Source organism: Phascolarctos cinereus, unplaced genomic scaffold (assembly GCF_003287225.1).
Source record: "Phascolarctos cinereus isolate Bilbo 61053 unplaced genomic scaffold, phaCin_HiC Scaffold_2;HRSCAF=192, whole genome shotgun sequence".
Lineage (NCBI taxonomy): Eukaryota > Metazoa > Chordata > Mammalia > Diprotodontia > Phascolarctidae > Phascolarctos > Phascolarctos cinereus.
Genome location: NW_027555625.1, coordinates 113,355,758 through 113,370,228, shown reverse-complemented (window position 1 = coordinate 113,370,228; position 14,471 = coordinate 113,355,758). Strand labels below are relative to the sequence as shown.

The window sequence follows — 14,471 nt, the reverse complement described above, 5'->3', positions numbered from 1 at the left end:
GCATGTACATCATAGTACTTAATATGATATATTTTATAAGAGAGGAGTTGGCTTCTAATTAGATTTCCTAAACAGACTTGGTTTACATCGAGATTAGTTAGCCAAGAGTCAGTTAATGTATTTTAATTATTTTCTTTTCTGATTTTTAGGTTGGTTACAGCAGATGTAGCTTTTTACACTGGAAATCTTCAAGCCTTAAAAGGACTTAAAGATTTGGACCTAAATATGGCTGAGATCTGGGAACAGAAGAGGTGATAATATACTGGAAAATTGTGTATTTGTGTCAGACCACAGGATGTCATCTGAGAAGAACTTGATGCCTGTCTCAAATATTTAAAGCAGAGCCCAAAAGCATGTATGTAGGGGAAAGGGAAGGGAAAAGTATCAGTGTTGGGAACTGGATTCAGTGGGACCTGCAAGGAATATCCTTTTTTGTGCATCCTCAGTGAGGGATAACTGATCAGGTGTCTATAACATTTTTCATTCTCTCTGGAAACAGACTCAGGTTTCTTTGGACCAAATCCAAAAGAACACATAGCTGTAACACAGCTGTAGTTGACTAGAATGCTCTATATACCTTTATATTAAAAAATGCTTTGCATTTCTTCCAGTGCAATGAAATTCATATGGTGTCCCACCTTATTTAATGATGGTACAATTTAAAATATTAAAATCTTAAGTCAACCTCTGTAGAAAATGTTTTCTCTATGAAAGTAATGCTGTTTGAAAAATTATTTTTTTACAGATCTTTCTATAAAAAAATAAACATCTTTTGATTGCTTGGATTTAGGATTCCCCTTTTTGTTTTAGTAAGCAGTTTCATGTTTCAGGGTTTGTGTGTCTCATACCTTCTCTTTATACTGCCACCAATGCTGACTGAGTAAAGCCTTCCAGGTTAATCTGACCACTTGAAATGCTGATCATTAGTGATGATTAAAGAATAAGATGTTGGCATTAATTTATGAAGCTACTAATTTAAGTACTTTTCAGTATAGTAAGTAGGGCTGGTGTTCCATATCTGTATTTTTATATTTATAAAACAGCCTATGAAGAATTTTCTTTTTTTGCCTTTCTCATTTCTGGCAGAGGTAAAAATGCTTATTTATACAAGTCTGTATACTTGTGAAAGTTTATTTTAAAATTTTGTATGTTACCTAAGCATTGCCCACCTTGGGTTCTTAATTTTAAGTTACTTTGATGTGTGATGTTTAAAGACCAGAGAGTAGTAGAATTTTTTAGCATAATATAGTACAGGCTGCTATATATAAGCTATGGTATTTGGGAGGGGAGTGTGAGTTGATGAATGGAGTTAACTTGTTTGGAGACTTTTTATAAACACTTTACCTTCAATATTAGAATCAGTAAGCACTCTACAAGCAACAAAGTGCCTGTGCTTCATTCTCACGTTAACAATCTTACCTAACATGTCAGAGTGCCTAACCTTGTAATGATTATGTACAACCAAATGGTCTTCTGTTGTATTGAGGTTTCCTCGTAAGGCAAGCCTGTCTTTTTCTTTACCCTTATGAAGATGTCATCAGTTCTTAAACTGTCTAAAAAATAAAGTTATGGAAATATCAAGACTTTAAAGACCAACTTCTTTTAATAGTTATACGGTAAGACGCAGTTTAGCGTTACTATAGATCTTAATGGAACAAGCACGGAAGAACTGGAAAAGCAACCATTATAACAAAGGGCACAGTAATTTAATGACAGGTAGACAACTCGCAATGCTGTTTGTGAACTTTATTTGGCCATTCTGAGAAACTTGATTAATCTCTTTTCTTCTGAATATTGCTTCAGTATATGATTTTTAAAAAATAACAAACCCAAAACCATAAAGGGAGGGTGCAGCAAAAGGAAGGAAGAGAGGATAAGGGGAAACCATTGCTTACTATTCACTGACCCCACAGGAGAGATGGGAAGAGGAAGAGAGAAGCAGAAAGGAGCCAAATCCAATCCAATAACCAATTCCCACCAAGCAAAAAACATACATACACATACACACAGAGGCTTGAATAAACACATTCTTTGGAAGGAAATAAACCTGGCTAATCTACATCCTCACAATGAAACATGATGAGGTATTAATCCATTTTGTATATAGATAAAACCAAACAAAATTCTCATAGATGCAAAAATTTAAGTGCCACAATTTCAAGCCTTTCCAGTCTTTTAAACATCTATTCTGCAGTAGTGAAAGATTACTTCATAAAAATGATATAATTGAAAAATTATAAATGTGCACATATATATTGCTTCACAGCTTTATTTTTAAATTACAAGCAGTTCAAAATGACCAGAGCCAGGCAGGCCTCTGTCAAAAGATCTTCCAGCAGAGCCATTCCCTTGTTAAAGACCAGCAATATTGCACTAAGTAATGACATACAGATCTCTTCAAAGAAGTAGTAGTATTGCTTTCAAATGTCCCTCTGTGCTTTTAAATAAGAACATACTGCAGAAAACTCTACTTTAAAAATTAATACTTCAGGGTACAGTGAAACAGTGGATAAAGCACCTGCCTCTATTCCCAAACCTTACTGAACATTCCATTTGTGAAAAACAATTTAACTCATAATCAATAAAGTATACAGAACATTTTTTCTTCAGTGGTCCAAGATCCGAAGGTTACCAGATACAATTTTATTCTCTAACACAGCTCCAGGTGGGATATCAATTCTGTCACCATGGTTTGCAATGATGATAACTGTTCCCTAAATTAAGAGGAAAATAAGGAGGTTTAAAAAAGGACTTCTCACATTCCTGTTAAGAAATTGAGGAATGGCTACAGACCAATGTTGGCCAACCCAGAAGATGTTCTGCTGCAATCATGTTCTTACCCTGTGCCTACATATACACAGGCTAGGGGGAGAGGCAGTGTCAGAGATAGCTAGCTGGCCTCGAAGACAAGAAGACCTGGGTTTAAGTTCCACCTCAGTGGTGTCTAGGCAGTTCTTCAGACTGTAAGTATCTCTAATACCAAATGAGACCAATGGGATCAGTCCCAACTCCTACAAGCAAAATGCTCCAAAATTTGCATTTCTTTGGCGAGTCCAAGACTTCCTTTGCAGATGAAGAAACTGAGGCCCAGAGAGATTTTTTGCTAACTTGCCTAAGGTTGTATAGGTAGAAGTAAGTAGTAGGAGTGATACATAAACCTAGGTCTTCTGACTCTGAATCTATTGCCTCAAAACAAATGAGTCACAGATTTAGAGACAGAAGGGACATCAGATCACCCAGTGCAACCTCATTTTACATGGAGGGAAACTGAAGCCTAGCTGAGGTGACATGATTGTTAAGGTCATCAAGTGTAAGAGGTGGAAGTGTGATCCTAGGTCCTCTTTCCACTCCATTTAACTGCCTCCATGAAAGTATCACAATACTTACTTGCTATCAACAACACCTATGACTGCAGATAAGTAACAAAAATTAGCTAACACTTAAAAGACTCTTTATGTATTTTCTCATTTAATCCTCACAACTCTGAGGTAGGTGCTGTTGTTAATCTATTAAACGAATGAGGAAACTGCCTGAGAGATTAAATGATCTGCCTAGGGTAACACAGCTAGTGATGACTGAGGCTGTATTTGAACTTGGGTCTTACTACGTTTGACACTGTGATACCACCTATAGATAAAAATGAGTGGATTTTATTCACTTTTTATATCTCCTCTAAGAGTGCCTAGGAAACAATTTAGGGTGGCCTTCTTTAGTAGGAGAATACTTTGGTACTGACTAAAGCTTAAGATACATTTCAACAAAGGATGCTTTAGTTGGTTTAATGAGAATAAATTACTCAGCTTCAGAGACAGAATTCCCAAATGTAGAACAGGCATTTGAACTGCATTTACCTTTATATACTTTGATATTACCTAGTCTAACATGTTAGCATTAGCCTCAGCAGTATTTACTACTGAATATAAAATAACTGCTATAATAACCCAACATCAGTGCATTAGTCAGTATGCTTCTCATTTAGATGTGCTTCTGCACATTTGAATTTAAACCAACCATCTTCCCTATGATAATAAAACTGAATATAAGGCTAAAAACGTGAGTCCATTTCTTCAAGTTTCCATATTAAAAAAACACCCTCCCACCCCACCCCCCCACGCCCTAGTTTCCACTATATTTTCCACACCTTTAATGAGACATTCTTGCCAAATGTCACATCTCCAGACACTGTGAGATGATCCAGTTCAAGCATATCTGGTATACTTTCAAACCGCCTTAGGTAATCCTGGACCTTACATAAGGAAAAAACTTATTTAACAATTCATTTCAACAATATATGCCTAGCATGCTAAGGCACTGAGAATACAAAAACAAACAACAGCATTGCACCTACCTTGTTACATGCTATTTTTAACAAGTCATTATACAAACAGAAGTTGGAATCATGTCTTTATCCAACTTTAATTCATCAGCAGTCACACCAATAGTTTGAAAAATCTACGAACTGCTAAGTACTGTGAAGGAGAGGAGGGGAAAAAAAACTGCCCTCAAAGAACTTGCAGTGTAGTTGGGGATATAAGACCTAAACAAAAAGAACGGTTATTGACAGTAATAAGCATCTAAGTGCCAAAGGTGTAAGTCAAATAGCTATTACAAGAGATAAAGAGAAATCAGTGGGTGAGGAACATTTTGACTAGGAAGTCAGGTTTGGTTGGGCCTTTAAGGATAGGCAAAGAGTCAGACAATTCAAAGGCAATATGAGCTGTTGTGACTGTTGCTCTAATTTACAAGGATTAAGCAATGGCTTTTGACTTACGTGCATTAAGCATTTTAGAAATATAAAAGTAATTTGCCCATAAATAAACTGATTAAATAACAATGGATTTTTACTATCAAATGGCACTTTGCTCGTGTAGTCCTTTTACTGCTCAGAGATCCAAAAACAGACTGTATTCAATATTTTGAATTTTGAAACAGATTTGATTATAGAAACTGGCATACAAAAAAGAAAATAGTGCTTTCATAAGACTGTAGTTCTCCCCCCCCCCCCCGTCACTTCCCCCCCCCAAAGGTAAAGCTAAGTATCTCCGCAGCAGCCTACCTTACCTACAATGGTCTGTTATCTTAAAATGTGCTAAGGTCAAAATAACTGAACTAGGAGATAAACACTTCATAATAAATTAAAATGCTAAAAAAAAAAAATACAAAACCTCATTTTTGCAATACACAGTTTCACTCAGAAAATCACACTGACCTTTATTTTTAAAATATTACCTTTGTAAAAGAGCTTCCTAATTTAACCAAGGGCACAGTAGGAAACTCTCGCTTTTCACTCATTGTTAAGGATCCTGCGTTAAGGCTGTAGAGATTTGACATCACAAGTAGAAGATCGGATGTAGTTTTAACAGGCAGAAAACGGCTTCGGGGAACATTAATGCCAAGAGAATTCTCAAAACTTTTAATAGCAGCTCCAACTGCAGTCTCCAACTGAATAACGTTTAGGCCTCCATCCAAGGTCTGAAAAAGGAAGTATGCTGGGCTGTATATACTTGTCAATTTGGCTCTGAGATACTAAAAGCCCCATGAGATGGTTTAAAATAGAGATCCACTGAAACTTCCTAGTGGAGATGCGCACAGTATACATGGACATCATTAACTACTCTTCCCCATGTGATTACTCACCTTTGGATTGACAATGATTTCCATATCAATGGCATTCTGCTCCTGCAGTCTCTTGACTGCAGCTAGAGAGATCCACAGGTTGTTTGTGTTAAATATTTTGAATTTTGATACAGACTTGAATTCATCAACGTGGGCTTTTGGCACTTGAGCGATTTCTACCAACCTCAGTTTGCCTTCATATTGTGTGAGGGTACCACCCTAGAAAGGCAGAAAAAAAAAGTATCATTGAGAGGAGTTTACATGAAGCCCCAAATCTTTGGTTTTTATATCTGTACTAGATTTAAAAGAAAAGCTCTAAAAATAAAATATAGCAATGATGAATTTATGTATAATGCAAAGAACCACCTGTTTGAAATAACCAGGGAATTATGATGGAGAACTATTATAAAATCTTATAAATCACTGTTTACCTCTACAACACCCTAAGTAAATAAATGTTACCCTCTTCACTTTATAGGTAATAAACAAAGATTGGACTATATGACTTTAGGTCACAGCAACATCATCTTATAAACAGAAAGTTAATCTGGTTTTCATAATGCAGGATAATAGAACCCCTCATCTTTACATAGCATTTTAAGGTTTAAAAAAGTGTTTTTCATCACAACTCCATGTGATAGAATACAGTGGTTATAGCCCCATTTTATTGAGGCTCAGAGAAGTTACCAGAGCTTCTCCTGACTACAAGTCCTTCCTCAAATAGCCTTCTGACCTGCAGAAATCACTTAAGGTCACTGTGCCTCACCTTTCTTATCTGTAAAATGAAGAAGTTTGGACTCTAGTTTCTAAGGTCCTTTCCAGCTATAGCAGGGACTTCTTCATCCATTTCACTGTATTTTTATCTCCAGTACATAGAATGCATTAGATGCTTAATACCTATTGATTGACTGATCCTATAACAGGTAGCAATGCTAAGTCTAGCCTTTGTTCACCTAGTATCTAGGTATAAGACTAATACCCTTCTCATAGCTAATCACATCAGACTTCACCGTATGTGGTTTAAGCATGGTTTGAACTGATCTATCTATCTATCTATCTATCTATCTATATCTATATATATTTGAATCTGGGTAACAAAGTTATGCTAGAACAACATTTTGTCATACAGGCCTGTCTCCAATTTTAAAAAAATCTGTTACAAATTCAGAAGGTATTTTTCCATAGTAAGAGTTATAGATGTTTGTTAGGTTCCCAGCCCCACCTACCTCATAATTACCCAATTTCAAGGTAAGAAAGTACAATTTTAACAAAACTTTTGTGAAAAGATATCCTTTGTTCTTTATTTATACTCTTCTTCACTCAATTCCTTGCAATCTGGCTTCCAATCTTACTACTTAACTGAAATTGCTCTCTCTAAATTTACCAATAGATTTCTCAAGTGCCAAATCCAAATGTCTTTTTTTTTCCAATCCCTAATCTTCTTGAATTCTCTATAGTATTTGATAGTGCTGACCATCTCTTCCTGGATATTCTCTCCTCTGGCTTTTCCGGACTTAATGCTCTCTTGGTTTTCCTACCTGTCTAGTCCTTCTCAGTCACTTTTGCTGGTCATTATCTGTATCTGTGCCCTCTTCTCTGGACACCCTCTTCACAATCAACAAATCCCTTAGGTTCAGTTATCTCTATGCAGATGATTCTCAGATCTGTAGATCTACCCTAATCTACTGAGCTCCATATCTCACATCACCAACTGCCTACCTGACATTTACAACTGGATGTCCTGTAGGCATCTCAAAGTCCACATGTACCAAACAACTCCTCTTTTCCCCCTTAAACTCCCACCTTCCTTCCTACTTCTGTTGAGGGCAACACCACATGTCCAGGCGTCCCTCAGAGTCACCCACATATCCAGTCAGCTTTAAGTCTTGTCCGTTCTACTCCGCAGCAGCTCTTGCATATTTTCCTGTTTCTCTACTCAGGCTGTCATTGCCCTAATTCAGACCATCATCCTTTCTCACCTGGACTATCATAATCACTACATGTTCTATAATGCAATAATTGGTTTCCCAGCCTCATCCGTCCTGCACAACTGCCAAAGGGACACCCTACAGCACAAATCCCTGTTGGTTCTTTCCTGCCCAGCCTGGATCCATGCTCTCTGCAGACCTGTTACACATGACTCTCCGCATACTCACAAGCTGCAGCCACACTTCTTCATGTGTCACACCCCATCATTTCCCCTGCCTCCCTTCCTTTGGACAGGCTGTTTCCTATGCCTGGAGTCTGTCTGCATCCACCTCATCGATGTACTCTTAGCGTCTTAAACTTCCTCCGCAACTCAGCCCAAGTGGCACCTCCTACACAAAGATGCCCTGATTCCTCCAGGTGCAAGTGCCTCCCCCCTCTTCCCTCCAGCCACCCCAATAGAAGGGCAGAGCCTGTCATTTGTGTCTTTGCCTCTCCCGTGCCTTGCGCACAGTAGGCATTTACTAAATACTTGTTGATTGATGCCATCTCCTAACGTTATTTAGGATTCAAAAGAATACAGTGTTACAACTCGAGTATGGTACCAACAAAGAAGACCTAATGAACCAAGCACCAGACTTGGGATCAAGAGTCCTGGGCTCAGTTTCTGCCTCCCACACTTTCTAGCTGTTGGAAAAGGCAGGAAGCTACAGCCTGTAATAGCAGTCTCAAGGAGGGGCAGCACACATATAACCTGAGTCATCACGAACGTGTTGGAACACTCTCTTATCCTTGGCTGCCTTAGAATGAGGGATCCACCAGCCTGGCAGTATTAACAGGGCCTTTCTTTTTTTTTGTTTTTGTATAATTTATTTTTAGTTTTCAACATTCACTTCCGTAAGATTTTGAGTTTTAAATTTTCTTCCCCATTCTCTCCTCTCCCCACCCCCAAGAGATGTACAGTCTGATATAGGCTCTCCTTATACATTCATATTGAGCATATTTTCCCATTAGCTATAATGTAAAGAACAATTAGAACTAATGGGAGGAACCCCAACAATGAAGCCATAAAACAACAAAGGAAAAGGAGAACAAATAGTATGCATTCAGATTCCATAGTTCTTTTTCTAAGTGTGTAGAGCAATTTCCATTGTGAGTCTTTTGGAGTCGTCTTAGATTCCTGCATTGCTGTATAGAGCCAAGTCTATCAAAGTTAGTCATCGCACAGCATGGCTGTTACTGTGTACAATGTTCTCCTGGTTCTATTCACTTCACATCAGATACAAGTCTTTGCAGGTTTTTTTTTAAAAGTCTGCCTGCTCATCATTTCTTATAGCATAATAGTATTCTATTACATTCATATACCACAACTTGTTCAGCCATTCCCCAAATTGATGGGCATCCTCTCAATTTCCAATTCTTTGCCACCACAAAAAGAGCTGCTATAAATATTTTTGTATATGTGGGTCCTTTTCCCGTTTTCATGATCTCTCTGGTATACAGCCCTAGAAGTGGTATTTCTGGGTCAAAGGGTATGCACATTTTTATAGCCCCTTGGGCACAGTTCCAAATTGCTCTCCAAAATGGTTGGATCGTTTTTGCAACTCCACCAACAATGCATTAGTGTTTCAATTTTCCTACATCTTCTCCAACATTTATCATTTTCCTGTTTTGTCACGTTAGCCAATCTGATAGGTGTGATGTGGTACCTCAGAGTCGTTTTGATTTGCATTTCTCTAATCAATAGTGATTTAGAACATTTCTTCATGTGACTATAGATAGTTTTAGTTTCTTCCTCAGAAAACTGCCTGTTCATATCCTTTGACCATTTATCAATTGGGGAATGACTTAACAGGGCCTTTCTTAACTCCACCACAGAGTGAATGGTTCCATGTAGGCCTGGAGGGGGCCTCAAAGTTTTTCTAGTTTAACCCCTCATTTTATTCTTGAGGGAGCTGAGCTCAAAATGGGGTGGGGCCCCAGGTGCCTAATCAGAGACTGAGTGGCAGAGCCAGGGCCTCATACCCCACCTCAATTGTTCTTTCCTCTGTGCCAAGGCTACTTGTGGTAGCTCCCAAGGCCTGGGGAAAGAGGATTCTTCAGTGTCAACTCAGGGAGGCCCCCTCCAGGGGCATTACCAAATCCTAAGAGAGCTTTCCAGAGACTAGGGACAAGGCAGCCTCCCTAAAAGAAGAATGTGGGGGTGGGAGGTGGGGAAGAAGGGAAGCCTGAAGGCAAACTCCTCTGGCCTTTACCACCATGCTGGTGATCTGGGGGTGGGTGGCTGCTACACAAAATAGCAAAGGAGCCTTAATCAGCATTTCAGAGAAAAACCTAGATGGGAGATAAGAAGCATTAAGGGGCCTGAGAAGATAGGAGATCTGGAAGTTTCAGTGGGGGAATGATTTGCAGAAGTAGCTTTGAGGATTTACTTTCAACTTGTCTCTCACCACCTTAAACTGGATCCCCAGACTGAATGAAACAAAATGAAATGGTTAATGGGCGAGAATGGAGAGAGTGTTAGGGAGCAGGAGGAAAAAAGAAGGAAGAAAGAGAAGGAAGCAATGTGGGGAGGAAGGGGAAGAGAGGAAGTAGGGAGGTGGGAAGAAAGATTTCTGTGGACACCCCAATAATTTTCAGTAGCTATAACAAAATACTTTGTGCCACCTGTCCTCACAGCCACCTAACTTCTTGCTAATTGGTAATGAAGCAACTGCACTTTTTCAGGCACAGAGATAATTAATCTATGGAGAATCAGAATGGTGACAGTGAAAAGCAAAATGGATAGAGGATCTGGCCTTTACTACTTATTAGTTGTGTGACCTAAAAGAAGTCTCTTAACCCTTCTGTGCCTCATCTGCAGAACTCTGAGGGGCGGAGGGTAGTTGGCTGGATGACGTGAGGTCCCTTCTAGTTCATCATCGCAGATCCTAGGGTCCTCTGATTTCACAATGTTGGAGGCTCTCTCTTCCCAAGCAGAGGAATGCCTACTCTGCCACTTACAGTCCTAGAACTACCTGAGGGCACTAAGAAGTCAAGGCCTACACAGCCAGGATATGTCAGAGGCAGGTCTTGAACCCAGGCCATTCTGATTCCCAAGCCCAAGCTCCCTCTCTCTCCCTCCACTATACTACAATGCCTCTCAATTATGATCATAAACACTCTAAAAATACAATATATATAGCAATTGTATAATTTTTAGTGGGCAAAAGGAAATAAAAATGTTAAAGAATTATAGAACCCATCAATCAAAATGAAATTAATTAGCAGTTTCTTTTAGCCTTTACCTTCACATCTGCTCTTGTCTTGTTTGTGACTTCCATGACAAATTCACAACGTTTTCCATTGGGTGGATTCATAAGATGGTTAAGAATATACAGATCCACTGTGGCACCCAAATTATCTATGTTGGACACGAAAATGTACTCCTTTCCTTCTCCTATAAGAGTATCAAGCAAACCAGAATTGTAGAAACTGGCGTAAATGTCACCATGACCTGGAGGATACCATGCTTCTGTATTTTCCCCTGAGTAAGACACATCCTTTGCTACAGGCAGTAAAGATTCTTTATTAATTCTAGGGTACCTGAAAAAAAAAAAAAGAAATCACTATCAACTCCAAAGAAGGGCACAGACCCTCATATCAATGACAACACATCTAAATAGAAGTTAACCCCCTTTGAAGGACCATTTCTGGCAAACTTTGAAACTACAGGTTAAATAAACTGCATCCCTTTAAGAAAATCTATGGAAAAGGTAAGCTTACAAAAGAAGCAAATTCAGCAGAAGATGCTTTCTCTTACAAAAGACTCACTATAGGGCTTCTCTAAGTACCGTTCTTTTTATAAAAGGCACATAAAATTTCTAGGCATGCAGGAAAGGAGCAGAGGAACATTAAGGGAAGTCCAAAACAAATCAGAAATATATGTAGTAAAAATCACTGAAGTAACATCAGTAGGAAAATGAATTTAGGAAAATGGATTTGCAGACAACCTTAGAAACACGTCTATTGTATAAACTGAGGCACTCCCCAATCAACATTTAAATTAATTTTGTTTCTTAGGAAAACCTAAAATACTGTAACAGCATTTTATGCCATGACATAAGCATGTAAAAACTCTTCAATCATCTCCCCCTTCTCTATAGAAGGTGACCAAGGGATAGAACTCCCCAGAACTTTCCCCAAAATGAGTTAGATGTCAAATGAAATGTTTTTTTAAGGGATCAAGATCAAATACATTACAAGCCAAAATGGTTTTCTGATCCAGGCCAGAAATTTTGTCTATTTTTCTCTAAGCAGCCCTCCTATATAGAGGTAGACAAAATGTAAAAAAAAAAAGAGCAATCTTGGTTCCAGAGTCCTAACATATGGCTGGATACTTTCTATACTGGCCAAGGCCTAACAGGTCTATTCTGGAACCAATTTTCACTTATATTTTCAGTTAAAGCACAAAGCAACTTAAAAATTCACACTTCCAAGAACAGAAGCAAATGTTCAACCTTCAACGGCAACAGTCATTTCTATTACAACACATTATCTCCAGAGGCTCTCCTGAAAGTGATGGAGAAGTGAAAAATGAACAACCTATGAATCTCTCACTTCTTTCAATAAGTTAACACAATCCAAGTTGTATATCCATAGTACCTGCTTTGATTAAAAGTGTAGATTTTCACACGACAATGACTGTACTTCTGAAGTATTTTTTTTGTATCTTCATCGGTGTTAAAAGAGTTCATCAAAACAAGAGGAACATCTGTGTTGTATGTTTTGTTCAAGTGCTAGGAAAGAAGGTATAAGTGAAATAAATATTAACCCGTTGTACTTTTTGTCTAAGAACTCCAAAGTTCCTCTTCATTCATAACTATAACACAAAACCCCTCTAAAATGTCTTTACCTGTTTACAATTTAACCAAGTACCCAAGTCTTTAGTGAGCACCTACTATGATGTTCAGAACCTGGGAGGGGGGAGGAAGGGAAGGGGAAAGCTTCCAAAGAAACAGTCCCTTCCAGAAACTTCCTGGTATTAGGTATCTGAATTTACCTCCAATTTAAATTTTCATTTTAAACTTCTCAGATAGGTACTTTGGGATTATAAAGGAAGATGCCCAAATCTTAACAGCTAATATTAAAAGTAAGTCTAACTAATACTCCCACTTTCCCCATCCCATCAATGTAACAGCTGATACAGAAGGACAATGGGGTATAATGGAAATGGCACTGGATTTGGAATCAGAGGACTTGAATTCAAATCCTAGGTCTGCGATTTACTGATTGTGTGAAATAATATAAAGCAATTTACAAACCTTAAAGTGACACATAAATGTCACATATTATCGCTAGTCTAGGGGGTCTGTGATTTCATGGATAATTATGATTACCTGATATGAATTTCCAGGTGAGGAAATTCTCTCTACTAATAAAGATTGACTTGCACAGCCCAGCAGATCTTGAACCTCAGCCTTCCTGGCTTTGAGGGCAGCTCTCTATCAGTTATGCCATACTGTTTCTGATTACTACTATTAAGTAAATAAATCATTTAATTTCTCTGGGCTGCAATTTCCTTATATGTAAAATAGGAGAGCTGGTCTAGATAGCCAACTTCCAATCTGTCATCCTAGGACCTAAACTCTTGACATAAATGTTGGTATTTAATGGAAACATGGAAAGAGTAAGCCAAGAGATTCAGGAATTCTAGTGACCATTTCTGACAGATTCTATTTAAGAGTAAAAGCTCTTGAGCTTAATTAAGAATTAAGCTGGAGGGCAGCCAGACAATTACTGCATTAAAATACAATAGTTTCTTTCCTCTAACATTTGTAATAAAAAAAGACCAACACCAAAACACCTAACCCACAACTTTCTGTATCATCTAATTTTACTAAACTCAATTTTAACATCATAATTTGTTAAATATTACCTACCTCAATTTGCTGAACTGTCAGATCCAAAAAGGTATTTTCATTCCGTACACCAATCAGACTTTTGGGGCCTTTACAGCCCATGCTAGTTCCCAAACCACCATTGAGTTTTACCACCACCAACTTATTCAGGACAGAAGCTATATTGTCAGGTAAGCCTCTGGCCTTTATCTTCTCATAAGGCTGAATCTAAAAAGGGGGGAAAAACACCAAAATTAAACAGCTTAAGTAAAGATGAACGATAGGTCAAAATCAAATAATACAATCCTCCTTGATGAGGTTCTGGTCATTTATTGCAAAGACAACAGAGACCTCTATTGAATTTCTTTCAATATCATGCTCCTTGTTTTCCCTCCAATTATAACTCCATCAATCTATACTAACTCAATGTCAATTAATTTCTAGTCTATGTCTATGTCAACTCCCTTGCTCAAAAACCTTTATTGTGCATTTCCAATTCCTATACGAGAAAAAAATCCAAACTCTTGGCATTGAAGGCCATCTACAGTCTGAATGAGGCAATGGCTAGAGCACTGGGCCAGGAGTCAGGAAGACCCAAGTTCAAATTCAGCCTCAGATACTTAATTCACTTAAACTCTGACTGACAAAATGGATCCACTGGAGAAGGAAATGGCAAGCTGCTCCAGTATCTTTGCCAAGAAAAACGCAAATGAGATCACAAAGGATGTTATGACTTAACAACAAAGACTCTGAATTCCCTTTTTAACCCCTCCCCAGTCTAACTTCATCCTACTTTTCTTCATGAACTTTTAGACACATCTTGCCCTGCCTGTGCCCTCCACATGCATGGCTATAAGTATTCCCTCTCTCTTGCCATCTCCTCTTTAAAAACTTTCTGGAGAGCTTCCAGACAGAAAGGCACCTTTGTCTAGTCCTTGGTCCTTTCACCTTACTTCACCCTACATATTTATGACCACATTTATGAACACATTATTAGTAAGGTCCATGAGGGCAGAACTTGTGTTATAGATCCTTAAAGTAATCTGCACT

At 38.3% G+C, this 14,471-nt stretch overlaps 2 protein-coding genes across 6 annotated transcripts in view; one reads left to right on the top strand and one right to left on the bottom strand.

Moving 5' to 3' along the window:
• Positions 1 to 1,581, top strand: part of VPS54 (VPS54 subunit of GARP complex) — an 83,175-nt gene extending 81,594 nt beyond the window's left edge. For all 3 annotated transcript variants that reach the window (XM_020985450.2, XM_020985448.2, XM_020985449.2), the window contains one exon: positions 150 to 1,581. In XM_020985450.2, the coding sequence (XP_020841109.1) occupies positions 150 to 255 (106 nt within the window). In that variant the 3' untranslated portion in view covers positions 256 to 1,581. The remainder of the gene's footprint in view (positions 1 to 149) is intronic.
• Positions 1,582 to 1,731: 150 nt separating this feature from the next.
• UGP2 (UDP-glucose pyrophosphorylase 2) overlaps positions 1,732 to 14,471 on the bottom strand; it is a 45,334-nt gene continuing 32,594 nt past the window's right edge. For all 3 annotated transcript variants that reach the window (XM_020985454.2, XM_020985453.2, XM_020985452.2), the window contains exons 4-10: positions 13,464 to 13,649; positions 12,187 to 12,320; positions 10,830 to 11,127; positions 5,638 to 5,835; positions 5,230 to 5,472; positions 4,142 to 4,246; positions 1,732 to 2,714 (exon numbers count right to left, since the gene is read on the bottom strand). In XM_020985454.2, the coding sequence (XP_020841113.1) occupies positions 2,607 to 2,714; positions 4,142 to 4,246; positions 5,230 to 5,472; positions 5,638 to 5,835; positions 10,830 to 11,127; positions 12,187 to 12,320; positions 13,464 to 13,649 (1,272 nt within the window). In that variant the 3' untranslated portion in view covers positions 1,732 to 2,606. The remainder of the gene's footprint in view (positions 2,715 to 4,141; positions 4,247 to 5,229; positions 5,473 to 5,637; positions 5,836 to 10,829; positions 11,128 to 12,186; positions 12,321 to 13,463; positions 13,650 to 14,471) is intronic.